Source organism: Sprattus sprattus (genome assembly GCF_963457725.1).
Source record: "Sprattus sprattus genome assembly, chromosome: 4".
NCBI lineage: Eukaryota > Metazoa > Chordata > Actinopteri > Clupeiformes > Clupeidae > Sprattus > Sprattus sprattus.
The window spans coordinates 22,275,956-22,291,681 of NC_137923.1; the positions used below are offsets into that span (position 1 = coordinate 22,275,956).

General features: G+C 41.4%; 1 protein-coding gene across 1 annotated transcript in view; it reads left to right on the forward strand.

The window, feature by feature from the left end:
- Positions 1 to 5,806: 5,806 nt before the first annotated feature.
- Positions 5,807 to 15,726, forward strand: part of galntl6 (polypeptide N-acetylgalactosaminyltransferase like 6) — a gene marked incomplete at both ends in the record, with an annotated part of 153,948 nt that continues 144,028 nt past the window's right edge. The window contains one exon of the mRNA XM_080837759.1: positions 5,807 to 5,941. Coding sequence (XP_080693885.1) covers positions 5,807 to 5,941 — 135 coding nt within the window. The remainder of the gene's footprint in view (positions 5,942 to 15,726) is intronic.

Consider the following 15,726-nt stretch of genomic DNA (forward strand, 5'->3'; position numbering starts at 1 on the left):
TTTCCTGTTTACTGTAATAAGAAAGCAGTAACTCACATCTGAGACGGTGCTTGCTCTTTGTCCCAGCGCTTGCCTTGAATCCCTGCCTGCTGCCTACTTTGAACGTGTCCTGCCACAGACAGATTACATCACCACCCCCCCACCCCCCTTTTGGCTGGAGATTTGAGGTTTAAGAGCACTGATTGAAGACGGGTGGGGGTGTCAAAAGACAAGGAAGGGATGCGTCTTTAATTGAGGCCCAAAGCTGTGAGTTATTTTCACCACACTCTGGAGGGCTGTATAGTGTCCTCACTCCCTTATCGCAGTGAATGCAGGCTGCCGCAGCATTTGTTTGAATGGCAACTGTTGGGGTTTATCCACGGCTTTCATCTCTCCCTGGTTAACCTGTAGTCTAGGGGGGATTTGCGTAATTATGATTTATGCCGAACAACGTCTGCTGGCTTCATCTCATAGTTAAAGCATTTGGACTCACAGGAAATGAAAGGGAACATTCCACTGTGGATATTACCATTCCACTGTGGCAATTGTTTGATATTTGATTTGAATATTTATTTGATTCCAACCTTTCATATTCACAGCATTTACATTACAGACAGACTTACCCTATGTGCAGCCCCCCCCCCCCCCCCCCCCCCAAAAAAAGCCAAACAAACATGGAATATGTCTCTTGTCTCCTTGAAAATTGAAATAAAATTTCCAAGCCATCATGTCAAGGTCTGCAGGGAATGAAGAGACTGCAGAGAAAATTAAATGCAGGAAGTACGTTGTCAAGGTGAAAATCCTCAATATGGTGCAAACCCGTGACTCTGGATTGTGGAGGACCTGTGTCCAGCTAACAAGCGTGAGAGTAAATCCATGTTTCCAGTCAAGAAGGATTACGAGGCGGAGCACTATTCTCCCTGGCTCATCAAGGCAGCGTGGAGAATATACTGAATCAAGTCCACCTTGGCTATAAGCACTATCAGCATGTGTGACCTTAAAATCAGGCAAATGCTGTCTCTGCGTATATTAGAATTTCCGCCCAAAAGATGTCTGTATTTTCTCATCTGATATACTCCTGTAACCTTTTTGACCTAATGTATTCTATCGAATTGTGTTGATGAGTAGTGTGTGTGTACGTAGGTGTATGTCTATGTGTGACTGGCAAGGGAAGAACAGAGGCCATAGCAAATGTGCTTCTCAGACAGTTCAAGTGTCCCCCACAAATTAATATTATTATGCCTTTGGATGTTGGCTTTGAGGACAGAGTTATTCTGTGTTGTTGATCATTTGGCAGTATTATCTCATGAATTATCTCATGCGCCCCTTCACCCCCTGAATAAATACAATATTTCATATACATTTCATACAGTACATAACAATACAGTTTATGCAATCTTATGTGAAAGATGACTTCTTGTGTGTGTGTGTGTGTGTGTGTGTGTGTGTGTGTGTGTGTGTGTGTCTGTGTGTGTGTTCACTTTATGCACCACTACTTTTTAATCAGTGGCTAATGCATGAAGGCTACTGTCTGAAATCCATCTGAAAGTGCATTTCTGTAAACACTTCAAATAAATGTGCTCCCCCGTGGCAAACAATGTATGTGGTTCTTTCCAGATGAATGCCCACTTGTCACATGTCACAATTAGCCCAAGGCATGACATTTGGCTTTGTGGCATTGTAATTAAAACCTCTCATTGTGCCCGACTTCCCCATCTTCGGTTAAACATGGCTGGAGAACATTAGCTGTGTTTCAGCTTGGCGCTCCATCAGCAGTAGGCATCTGAACGCAACTGACAGCATTGGTTTGGTTATCAGCGCAAGTTCTTGATTGGTGTTTAATGCGAGGAACTGATGTTGACAGCTAGCTAGTGTGACCCTGTAAACATTCGAAAACTGTTGTCTCATAAGCCCTAAGGGATGTTTATCTGTGTCTTTTTATAAATCACCATCCAGCGGTTGATTTCCTTTCCTCACTTGTGGGGACACTGCTCTTTTTTCTCCCCACATTGGCTATCATTGAGACAAATGAGACTTTCCAAGGACTCTGTTAGATCTGCTTTGTTACTTCTCAATAGTGTCATTGTAATGTGGGCCTATTCGGCTGAGCACAACTTAAAACAGAGATGAATCTGATGTACCATTTTTAGAGGGTTGCCAAAAAGTGACACATCTGGAAAAAAAAACACTTAAATGATATGCAGGTTGTCTAGATTTCATGAAACAGTTTAGTTTACAGGTAACCTATGATTAATCAGACAACTCTTTAATAACACTGCATTTGAAAATCATACGCCTCTCAGTTCCTCTTATTCAGATACAGTGAGTGGTGACTTTTGCATACAGGTGACCAGAGAGAATAATCAAAGTGTCCAGTCATTAACAGTGACTCTTAAAGCTGCTGAGAAAAGCTTTCTGAAGTAGAGGAATAAGCCGGTGACACTGATAACCAGTAGATGTGTGACTGAGTTAGGAGATTTGATCACAAACACACACTGAATGATCTCTTGAGTGATGAGGCATACTGCGGTGAGACCTCACACAGATAACCTGGCATCAAGGTTTCTCTCATTTGAGAAAATAAAAAAACTTTCATAGACTGAAAAAGTAAAAGAGATTTTCTGATTATGGTATTACCAGGATCAAAAGCCTGGTAATTGCTCCTCTACTTGTCAATTGATAGGACACCCTTTAGCGGTCAAGAGTACATTGTATATTTTAATCTAGAAAGGCTAATGTATTGCCCCACCCAGCCCCACCCCCCACTCCTGGGGTTAACTGGTGGTGACAGACTGCATGAGGATCTAGTGTGGTCACCTAAAAAGACTTGAACTATTTTGTGGCGGAAGGAATTCTTGGCTGACAAAAAACAGCAAAAAGTCTTTGGGGGACTGAATGATTTTTCATTCAACAAAGTACCTGTATGTTAAATCTCCGTGCCAATGATGCCAGAAAGGGACTGTGAATAACACATGTGAGGTGGTTCAGAACCATTTGTAAACAGATGGCACTCTAGCTTTCTTTTCAAATCCTGTTGAAATCCAGAAACATTACTATGGTGCCACCTCATCCAACAATTGGCAAGACTCAAACTGAAGGTATGGTGCAAAATGTGTGGCTGATGTTGTAAAAAGCATTTCAGAGGCTCCTGGGAGTTTTGTAGCTCAGCATGATACCCAAAGACATCCAGTGTCTCAGAAAGAGTTATATCGTGTTATCAAAGTAATTACTACATTTTAAGTAGTATTTCTTGAACAATCTGATTGATAACAATTTGATTGTATACTGTATATACCGTAACTTAAACACATAGCTTGGAATCAAGTTGTCTGCCTGGTTATTAAATGGATTGCACAATTTGTATGGTTGCTGTCTATGGTACTGAACTGGTGTAAAAGCTAATAAACATCATTCTGCTGTCCATGGTCCTGATTTTGCTTAGCTTGTCACACAGAGAAACCATAAGCCAATTTCCGATGGCCTTTATAACATATTGATGACTCTATTGTGCTTGCTTTTTGAATAGGATGTCTACACGTAGACATCCTATTCAAAAAGCAACTAAAGTGTGTCTTTTTAAAGTACCTCTGTTGGGTTGCAATGCCTCCAGTTCATTGTTGCTTTAGTTTTTTTTAAGCTCTATAAGGTTATCATATCATGGCTGTCTCACACTTACTGCATGCTCTGTTAGCCCACAGTGCATATGGTTTCGTCCATATTTTCATGTGTTAATACAACTAAGTTCCATACAACTCATGGAAGTACTGGTGTCAGCATACCTATGGTTCATTTACAACAGGTTTTAGGGGCCTTTAGAAGTGTTTACCGTGTAAGGTAATATTCATACTCAGGTATAAATAAATACATATATATATCTGTGGAAGCTCTCAGAGAAGGATAGGTTTTTTGGTTTATGTATAATGTGGTGTTATGGCTGCAATGGTCAGAACATTTTCAGAATTTTGTTGTGATTTCCCCATATCAATTCAACTTAACATAGTGGAAATGCTGTTGCGAGCTCTTGATGTTTCAGAGAGAAGAGAGGAAACCCCATTTATCACCTTGGGGAGTTGAAAGGGAGTGGGCATCTGCTTTGATTTCATTTCCCACGGATTAATTTGTTTTTACAATAGAACACTACCTAATTTAACACTGCGGCCTGTTAATGCAGCACCCTCTATTGGTGGCACCGAAGAAGAAATATAAAATGGATAACATTTCAGACCTATTTACTGAAGATAAGAGTAATCACTAAATTATTCATACCAGTATTTGCGTTTAGAAATTCCTCAGCATGGCTTACAACACATACATCAGATGAGTTGCGTAGCTCTTTCATATTGCTGAGTGGTTGCCTTAGGTTTCATAACTTCACATATACAAGATGTTCAGTCACCAATAAATGAACAACAAACAACTCCAAAGCAGCTAATCATCATCATCAATCCAAACCAGAAGAACCGAGGGGTGAATATCTTGTACTTGAGTGCATTTATTCGGACGACCTGGTGAGAATGAAGAAAGTAACCTAGGCTATAACATGCCTAATCAAATATAAATTAAAATATATGAAGATGTTTAGCGTTTGTATGGGTTAGTATGGGTTCTGGAGTGGTTAAAGATAGTAGATAGGAACTAATTGAGTTGTTTTCCACTTCCGGATGGTACAGTTTCACTTCGCGTTATTGAACTTTATTCCTAACCTTTTAACCCAATGGATTGTGATTGTGATCGTTCTGAAGCAAACAGACTACTGCCTTGAAAGACAAATATATATATATATATATAGAGAGAGAGAGACAGAGACATGTGTCTATATACTCATCTGGGGCTCAGTGTTACTCATTACCACATACTTGTCTTGTAAAAAAAAGAACTCTGGCCCATTTATAACGTAAGCTAACTGTGGTGGCACACATCCCGGATCCCTAAACGGACAGAACTGCAATACTGTGGGATTGTTTTCCTCGTCTTGCGCAATGCGCGGGGTCCATAAGCGCAATATCTGAACCCCAAGGAGGTGTGGAAGAGATTCAAGAAACCGAGTGCGAGAGGGAGTGTGTGTGTGTGAGAGAGAGTATTCTATATCCCCTCTGAGGGAGACATGCAGTTCGCCAAGGTTTTCTCTCAGTCGTTTATGAGGAGCGCCAGAACCGGACGAATTCCCCTATGCGCGCGTTGCTGGAGATAAAGCCATTCGAGGTTTCGGTTTATTGTAGCTCCCTAAGATATCTATATTGTAATCGAAAATGGAAGTCGGACTTAAAGCGTGGTAGAGACTAAAGAACAGATGCATCTCTGTTGTGTCAACATGAAAATACGCCCCAACAGTGAGTATTTTATTCATATTTACACCCTGTTTAGTTGAATACGTTACAAGCCAGATCACGCATATTTCCATTGTTACAGGTTATGTCAACTGGATATTTTCGCGCTGCTACTGATTAGCATATAATTTGTATAACCACTGTTCTGAGTTAGATTAGACTGTAGTGTCCGTTATCCGTATAAAGCATGCCATACGAATCGTGTTTTGCTTGTCGGCGTGTCGGCAAATGTGTGTGTGTGTGTGTGTTTGCTCGAATGTTGAGGTTAACTGCTGCTAACAGAACATACAATGTGTACCAGAAGACTTCAACAGTGCGATAGCGCTTCGCTTTATTTTCTTCTTCTTCTTCTTCTTGTAGGTTAAACTTTACCTGCAGTTTCAGAGGGAGGTGAAGGAACGCTGTTTGGCCTCTGTTGCTTTTACGGCGAGTCTCGCTCTTGCCACAAACGGACTCCACACTAGCCTGCACAAGAACTGTGTCAGAGTTGATCAACCAAAATGAAGAGACGGCAAAAGCGTGTCTTGCAAATGGCTTTTCTTTTCATGGTGGCACTTATATTCTTGCCCAACGTTGGCTTGTGGTCACTGTACAAGGAGAAACACCTGATGAAGTCGCACGAAGCAGGAGAGCAGGTAGGTTGTCACTTATTACTACAACACCAGTTTCTCTACTAACACTGCACATGACTTTTGCCTGACACCGTAAGAGATTCCACATCTGACAAGGTGACAAGACGTTAATGGACTTGACAGGAAGCGGGTTCACTTTTCATGGGTCTCCGTGTAGAGGGCACGTCAGTAGCCTATTACAGAGGAAATCGATAGTAAATCAGAAGAAGGACGTATAATGTGTGTAACGCGGTTCAAACCGGTGCTCTTATACTGCTGAAAGACTCAGGCTTCGGATAACATGACAATGCCTGCCCCAAAGCTCTACATCCGTTAATCTAAGGGGTCAGCGTGTTGACTTATGTTAGATGTGTACACATGTGGCCAACAATTCTTACTTTTGCACGTCCAGTTTTCTTTTTTGTTTGCATTTCTACGAACCACGGTCAAACGTGTGTACACACATGACAATTGGTGTCATGTGTGTACTTACAATCCACAACGATACAATTACTTCCCTCCTCACAACAGTCAGCTTTTTTGATGCCACATTAGACCTCCAGAAAACCTGCCATGTCTAATCCTCCTTTTGTTACCTACATTGGTAATGATGCCATGAGTTGTTAATGAGTGGAATAAAAGTAACACTGACATTTAGATGAAGTGATTAAAGTAACACAATGCAACAATTATACTTCAGGATTATGGTTAGGATAAGCAGTTTAACCTTAAAATAACAGCTTGAAAAAAATTGGAGCACTACAATGACTTTTAATATGGAGAATCGCCTCCGTGCCATTGCCATACCAGGGTCCATAGAAATATAACTTCGTTCTGTAGTTTTGCCTGTGGCAGCCCGAATTTCTACTGTCTGCTGAACTAGTAAGTAGCTTATTTGCCGTCTTGCTTTGTCTTGTGTTGCACTTGCTTGATGTTTGACTGTGTGAGGACAGTCGTTGAGTAACTAGTTTGTCATAATGTCAAAGTCAGCACATTTCAAGAGATTTCGTTAGTTTTAGCTGCTAGCAAACCGTTAGCGAATAGCTATTGATCCGTTGTGCTGCTTTAAAGATTGCAATATCACTACCTCAGTCAGCGTAAAGTCCAAATATAGTTGATTCAATAAGTAATGCAGGGTTTTTAATTATACGGTATTGACAAAATAGCCTGGAAATAGACATGGGCACAGATAAGCATCTAGAGAGGAAATAGACACACGTATACAGACCAAGAGTACATAGCAAAAAGAACCAAACAAGAGTAAACTAAAGTTCACAATGTGTTTCAGTCATATTACAGCATTGTTAGCATTGGTGAACTATAACAGACACAACAACAAACCCATAAAATAGTAATACCTATGGTTTGAAAGGTCATCTGCTCTCATCTATGTACTTTCTTTATATGTTTGGTAAACTTCGACTTTCACATCCTGAAAGAGGACCTTTGGCAATCAAGACCAAGAAGATATCGTATCACCACCCAGAGATGTAGATCGGTCTGCGCAGGGTTTAAACACAGTAATGGATTGCATTTGTTTCATTGTGTGGAACCTTCATGCACGCACTGCTTGCAAGGAACCTAACTGTGAATCTTTGTCCACGTTCATGCCACTGTAGATTTGCAGAGCTGTTCTCTGGCTTTACCCTTGTGGGTTTACGTAAACGAGTTTTTGCACAGTATTAGCGATAATTTGCAATGACAATGGGCTTGTATGTTTGTGGGGATGAGTTTAATTAGAGGAGCCAGTGCATGATCAAGTGTTCTTTTATTGCTTTGATCCATTTCCTCTGGTGGATCTCTGCAAACTCAAAGTGGTCCTCCCAGCCAGCACTAGCAGTGGCACATATGCATGAGGGAGGGGAGTTTGAATTCTTGTATTTAATGTAATATGTGCATAAGTTCTATGCATTTTCCTAATGCTTCTCAGTCTTGTTAGCATTGCATTTATCCACGTTACAGTCTGTGTAGCAAAGGATAACAGCAGTTTGACTTCACACACACTTAATTTTCCTGCCTACTCTTTTTTCTCTCTTCTACTTCTGTTACCCTACTACCCTATGGTCTTAGCAGGCAACCTTGTGGTGATGTCCTGGTTGTTGTGTGGCATCTGAACTGCAGCCAGGGGGTTGTAGTGTGGCATCTCCACAGCAGCCAGAGACAAGGGTTTGCAGGCAGTTTCAGCTGCCGTTCTTAGGGATGAATGGCTGGAGTTCATTTATTGGCTCTTGTAATTGCTTCACTCCCATTTGTTTCATCTTGTTTGCATGTAGTTGCCCTTGGGCTGGCCCCTTCCTGCACGGAGCCAGTCACTCCATTACTGCTGAAGCAGCAGGAAGACGCTTCAGTAATGACAGGGACACAAATATCAGTGGGGACCTTACATCAGGGTCCTGTCCTCCTTCCTGACCTCCACTTAATTCTCACTCAGCCTCAAAATGTCTCCTGCTTTGCTGAAAGGCCATCTCTCAAGTGTGACCCTCCTCACGAAGTTCCTATGGGGTTGGCATGCTGGGGTCCATTCCGCAGGTGTAATTTATTCAACATCCCGGTTTGTTCACGGTTTGTTTTTTTCTCCTCCTAAGATCCCTCAAAAGTCAGCTCACTTATTCAAAGCCTTCAGCAACGAGGCTGGGTCCATATGCCTCAGAGGGACCATTTGACAGAGTTATTTCATTCAGCAGTCAGTTTTCTGATCTGCGATGCTGTCCTCTACCCATTGGCTCATTTTCAGCGCAGACTGAACTGTAAAAGGCAGCTGTCGTCTGTGACAAACAAGTTTGATGAGAGTTTACAGCTTAGTGGCAGAGTTAACAGGGATGCTACGGCACTGATGGTTGAGCAGGGCGCTCCAAACGAGATGAGCTAGGACAGGAAACAAACCGCGGGCTGGCGGCAGAGGCTTATCTGTAGTGGCAGCAGAAGAATGGGAACAGTCCTCTGGATCAGTCTAAATCCGCGTCACAAATTTTCTGACTAAGACTCGCTGAAGTTTACCAGCCACAGGGATAAAAAAAGAGCAAATAAGATCCTGGCCCCCTATCAGAAGAAGGAAATAACTGGTGTGATGGTCCCCCTTTCAGGCCTTCTGGACGAGCCTCCTTCTTTGTCATTCCATTCCAATGAGCTGTGATTGAATCAGATGATTATTGTAGTCCCTCTTTTGTTTCTAGGTATTTTGGTATAGATATTTGAGATAATACCTAATGAGAGATTTGTTTTCAGCCTTAGCACTAAATAAAATAAAATTCTATAAGCAGACTGTCCAGTTCTAAAAAAAAAACTCTTTCTCTCTCTCTCTTTCGTTCTCTGTCTATCTGGTTTATCTTCATCTTTCACGCTTCTATGAAGAGACGATCTTGAATTAGCCGTGGTGGGGCTCGGGGTTAGCATCTAGATGCAGTTAACACCCCACACAGTCTGTCCTTTCTCAAAGGAAGACCATGACAGAGGCCACCTGCCTGATGGACATCTATTGATGCTCAGAGACAGATAACGGCTGTAGATGGATTGAAAAAAAATGTCTCTGCACCAAACAGAATTGATGTGCGGGGGGGTGGGCGGCAGAGTGTGACGAAGCACCCACTCACACACACAATCAGCCGCACCCATTCTCGGAGTCTGGCTGTCTGTCACAGTGCTGTCAACGGAGGCAGTGTAAATTTGTCCCGAGAAGACTGAGAATGACACAACACAAAGCTCTTAAACCTTTATATATCCCCTCCAATCGGAGACTAAACTCTCCGATGTTTGGCCTGGGAGAAACGGCTGAGTGTTATCGTCGGTTTCCATTTGGCCACAAAGTGACAGGGGGAAAAGAGATGTTGTAATTGCAATTACCCTCTGTGTCATGTTGGAGAGATGCATTATGGTAATGCACACGTCAAGCTGACGGTGGGTGAACAGGGCACCAAATCATTTCTGTAGAATTGCAGACGGACCATGGAGAAAAACAGAATTCCACAAAAGCAGGCTGGGAATCTATTGTCTGTTGGAATGGGGCTTAGAATGGTTAAACTACACCATTTTCCAGATTGTTCTCATACTCCTTGTCATAAGGAATGTGGGGCTTCTCCCGAAAGATCAAATTTGGTCTGACAAGGGGGTTAGACTTCAATTTTGAACAGTAATAGGTTATTGGGTATGCCACAGACAGATAGTGACCATCTGTCTGCTAAAAGAATGGACAGCCTTCTTTAAAAATCTGACTGTTTTGAATGCAGCAAAAATCCTGCTTCATAAGAAAAGTTGTTTCTCTAAGATAATATTGCAAATGAAAGGCGTCCATGCACCGCCTCAGATTACTGTTATTTCACGCTGTTGATGTATTTGTTGTTCTGTAATTGTTACCTCCCACAAAGGACAGATAATATATGACCATTCATTTTGGCCACAGGGTGTCAGAAAAAATCACACATACTCTCTCCAGCAAAGCTCCTCTTTCCATCTTACTCTGTGCTAAAATAGTCCTGAACAGGAACATAGAGACCACACACACACACACACACACACACACACACACACACACACACACACACACACACACACACACACACACACACACACACACACACGTATGGCATCCATCTTCGACGTTAGGGCTTTTCATCATTACCAGGTCTAATCACTTGTTCATTTCAGGGCCCCGGTCGGTGCACTCTACGACCCATCTGAAGAGAGGCAATTTAAACCTGATTATTCTCATGTGCCCCTTCATGTAGACAATGGGAGCAATGTCTCAGGTTGTTCTGGGGGTCTTTAGAGATTAAAAAGCATTTGATATGGAGTGAGGGCCATATACCAGAGCACAGTAATATAAAAGCACTTACTCACCGGCTCATGAAACAAAGGAAGATGGGCACCCATTTGAGCTTGTAGCACAGGGAACTTCCATTAAACTAACAGCACTCCCACACGGGGCTGAAAGCTCCCTGAGAGACACTTATTTCCCACTTCCTCCCATGTTTACCATTGAAGGTGACAGAAGACACTTATTTCTAGAGTTTTGAGTCAGGTTTAGTGCAACACATTGTGGATGACACATTGGTAAACATCAACAACAACAGATACAAAAATACACAAAAAACAAGATGGAAGAAAGGTCTCGCCAACTCAGGCCAATCATTGAACATTTAAATTTATCACTGTCAATATCAAATTGCCCTTCTTCTCTTGACCTTTCACATGTTATTTATTTTAAATAACTTTTTGTTGCAGATCTGGTAATCCCCCATAGAAAATGTATAGTTTATCCAGTGTAGCAGATGCCAATCTGGGGCAGAAGGGTACAGGTTGTCCCTGTAATGAAACTTCCATGAAATTAGTAGAAGAGATGATATTTTGGCTTTTATATATTATATGAACTGAACCTAGTCAAACACAGACACTGAATACTTAGATTTAACATGGAAATGCCGATGCCGTTTTGTAAACTGTTTTGTGCTGGAATGTGCTGTGATTTACCCCAATACGGTGGTGTGATACATACAAATGCACAGACATTTCAGCTTGAGTACGATATATTTGTTTGGAACAAATAAAGTCACTGTGAAAGAGTGACTCTCAACCAAATTGTGTTGTTTGTTGTCTTAAATTGACTTTGACAAAATTGACTTCATAGGGTTGACTTCATAGGGACACACAACACCATGACCAGTAATTATTTTCGTCTTTCCTGTGTGTGTGTTTCTTTTTCTGTGATAAATAATATGTGAGCCGAGATGTGGAGTGTAGTGGTGCGAACTGCCAGCTTAGACAGACTCCTCCACTTGGGTGATTGTTATTCAAGGAGAGTGAAGCCTCTCGTGGTTTATGGCTCCTCTCCGCAGAGCATGTGCAGATTTACGACATTAAAATCCACTGCACAAGGTGATATTTGTCATCGGTGAAACATAACCGCAGTAAAATGAGACAGTCAGTTTTACAATGCGGCCTCATAGAGGGTGTGGGCATTAGGGCAATGCAATTGTACGGAGTCATTACGCCGTCCTCAGTAATAAGCAATCTAAAAACAACTTCTCAACAGCAAGGTACCGGTTATACGCTAAGTGACGGAGATGAATTACACCTGACCCTGAGTCAGTGCACACGCAAAGAATGAAATCTGCCATATAGTGTCCAACTGACAAAATAACAGTAAGCTCAAATGTAATGGAATATTAATTGGACAATGAATGTGAAACAGATTAGTGAATTAGTGAGTTAGTGAGTTTTCCTCTATGTTGGAAGACACTTGATTTCATTGAAAGGGTCAAGGTGGCCTATGATGTAGCGTGTGATATACCATAGCTGGGTTTGATAGTTCGCCATGTGACCCATTTCTTCATGCCTAATTGACTAACTCGGTGTAATCGCATCAGCTTTTGTTTGTCTTCGCCTCATAATTGAATTGCGTTCGATTGGTCTTAAGGTGGGTGCTGCTCGCGCTGTGGGACTCTGCCTCGCACTGCCCTCTTCTTTTTCCGCCTCACCTCGACAAATACAAATCAATACATATGATTTTTTTTAAGTCTCAATGAGGCTTTATTATCACATCTCTGGGCCTGTGGCAGACACAAGGAGAGAAGGTTGTTATGGCAATCTGCTAGTTGGGCAGCAGGTCTGATTAACGATCTCCCTCTGTAAGGAGACGGGGCAAATAGTGCACGAAGACTAAAGTCGACTGAACTAAGAATATTTAACACAGTTTGACACAGGCTGGATTTTCATCCAACTTTTTAATGTGAATTTTGACCATTCAAATAAAAAATCCTGAGTGGATAGCTGGATACACTTGAAATTTGCATAAAACCTTCTAAATTGCATAAGAAATGCATTTGCTGGGGGTCGGATTAGCTGCTGATTTGCATAGGTAATGTGCAGTTCATGGAAACAGTTTTATTCACATTAAATAACATTTGTTTTGATTTTATAAGGTGTTTCTGTTAAAGTGTCAAAACCACAAGTTTTGAACCCACAGATGTTCACAACTCCTCCTTTGTTTGAGAAAGTGTCCATTTGTAATACGTATAACACAGCGGATGGAAACACACAGACTCGCATTTTCTTTTTTAAATTCACTTAAATTCATGCTTAAAATGTGCAAATGAGTTGGATCAAAACCCAGCTACTAACAGGGATAAGAGTTTGTGTAGTAAGGAAGGAATGCTTGCCAGAATTGTTTCTCCCTCCCCCAATTTGACACCCTGTAACATGGCGTGAGCGTAGTTTCTCAGTGGGATGTGGAGTATGCTGAGGCGGTCATGGCCACTGGGAGAGTGTGGGATCTGTCTCTTCCTGTGGTGGAGCTTAGTGACCTGGCGAGCTGACAAGCCTCTTTACAGACTTGGCATTGAAGCACTCTAAGAGGCTGTTGTTCTCAGAAAATTACAAATTGAAGCTTTTGTACAATTTTGTGGAGGCCCGGATTATAATGCATTATGAGACAGCTCCCTGTGTGAAATTGTGTGTGTGTGTGTGTGTGTGTGTGTGTGTGTGTGTGTGTGTGTGTGTGTGTGTGTGTATGGGAGGCTGATGACAGTAGTAAAATTACTCTCAAATAATTTTCATTACCCATCTCAATATTGTCAGTGTTTGGCATACACAGTCCTATTCTGTTTCCAGTTGTGCACAACGCAGCAACATTAGCAAAGCAAACACAGGGACACATCACTGCAAATCCAACAAAAAAACATAAACATGACACAATAGCAAAATGAGGCATTACTGAAAACACAGCATTTCACCATATTAGCCATTTCACATTCTGTTCGTTAAATATCAATGTAAATGCAGCAGTGACAAACAGTTGACCCTCACTTCACTTGTTTGTGTCCTGCAAAGAGTTAGCATGTATGTTACAGTCTTTCTCTTAGCAACGTTTTATGGAAGACAATAGGCATACTGACCTATGACCACAACTGTGTGGCTTTGACAGAATCAAGAGTTAAAATAACCGAATAGTGGCCAAATGATGGGCATTATACATTTCCCAGACACTACTCCTCTCATCTATTGGATCTGTGGCATCATTGTAATATGAGTAATGTAAGTAATTATTACTAGGTTTGATTTCACACTGGATTAAAAAAAAAATTCATCCATAACTCCTGCAACCAAGTTTTTCATTTCCTGTTGTGAAAACATTTCTAGTTCAAGTTGACAACGGCACAAAGAGAGTATCCTGTGAAGAACTTAAAATACAACTTTTATATAAATGTTTAATCTGAGTAATGTTGGTAATGTGGTAAGCTGACATTTCCTAGCTACGACCACTGTTTACTTACTTTAAAAGATCTTGAATGTTAATCGCTGCCGTAATCTCTTGTCTGTTTTTCGCTGGACATTATAAGCATCATCAGTTACACATTATAAGCATTATCAGTTACATATTATAAGCATTATCAGTTACATATTATAAGCAGTGGTAGGTACATATTATAAGCAGTGGCAGTTACATATTATAAGCAGTGGTAGGTACATATTATAAGCAGTGGCAGTTACATATTATAAGCAGTGGCAGTTACATGCAGAAATGCAGAATAACATTTTTAGAGTAATGTGCAGGACTTTATGTTGTCATGAAAGCAGAACCATGCATTGTACTATATATTAGTGATTCAGCACCTCACTTTAGTTCTCCCTGTTATTTTTAATGAAGCAAAGGCCTGTGAAGTTGAATCTTAACGCCCTTTGTGTCTCAGTCATGTCCAATGGTGTGTGAGTGTACATGAGTGTGATTAGTATCTCTTTTTATTCCCTGACACTGATGGTGAATGATGTGTTGAAATCAATTCATTTTCACTTTTAATGAACTTGACTACCATCCCGCTAATTTATTGTGCACAGGCTGATTAAAAAAAAGATGCCATCGGAGCAGTTGTCTGTACTTCACCACAAGGAAGTCTTTGATTATCATTATGATATTTGTGCATCAATGTAATGTGTTAATTAGAACCGCTACAGAACATGTTTATTTTCTAAATGAGGAGGGAACTAGTGGCTTTTTTAGTGGTTGTTTTCAGGGATACTAAGTGATCTCTCTCTCTCTGTTTGTCTTTCTTTCTGTCTGTCTGTCTGTCTGTCTGTCTGTCTGTCTGTCTGTCTGTCTGTCTGTCTGTCTGTCTGTCTGTCTGTCTGTCTGTCTGTCTGTCTCTCTGTGTGTCTGGCTGTCTGTCTGTCTCTGGGTTTAACGTCTCTCTCTTTCTCATTCTCTCTCTCTTTACCAAGATACCATACTACCACAGGAGTCATACAAAGAGGGGGGAAGCTGACTTCATATTAATCACAGAATTAAGGCTGATATGATTTATAAACATTGCAGATTTTGTATTTGCTAAAGTAAAGGAGGCAGAGAGGTGGTGCAGAGGGAAAACTGGTTCGTATATGACAATGTGACAACAGGGAGATGGAATTGCAAGTTGCTACAATTGACCCCACTTCCCACAGAGAGATACACAGGGTGAACAGATTGCTAGCTGTTGCTGTGTACTGTATCTCCGTGCGCTGTATGCATTAGTTATCTGGTGTGTGTCTCTGTGAATGTGTGTGTGTATTTATGAATATCAGTGTGTTTTTTCTGTGTGTGTGAGCGTTTATGTATGCACACAAGCACATTCAGAGGCTCTGTGGATTCTCTGGACACCAAAAAAAAAATTGGGTCAGCAATACACTCCCCTTCAGTTTGACGCTCACAGCCCTGCTCTCTGCCAGTGGCTACTCTGTTTGCTCTCGCAGATGTGAAGATTCACTGGTTCCGTCTGTGTGCTGCACTTCAGCTGCTGGGCCTGCGAAGTCCTCCCCGCCAGCACCACCACTCTTTCAGCCTCACA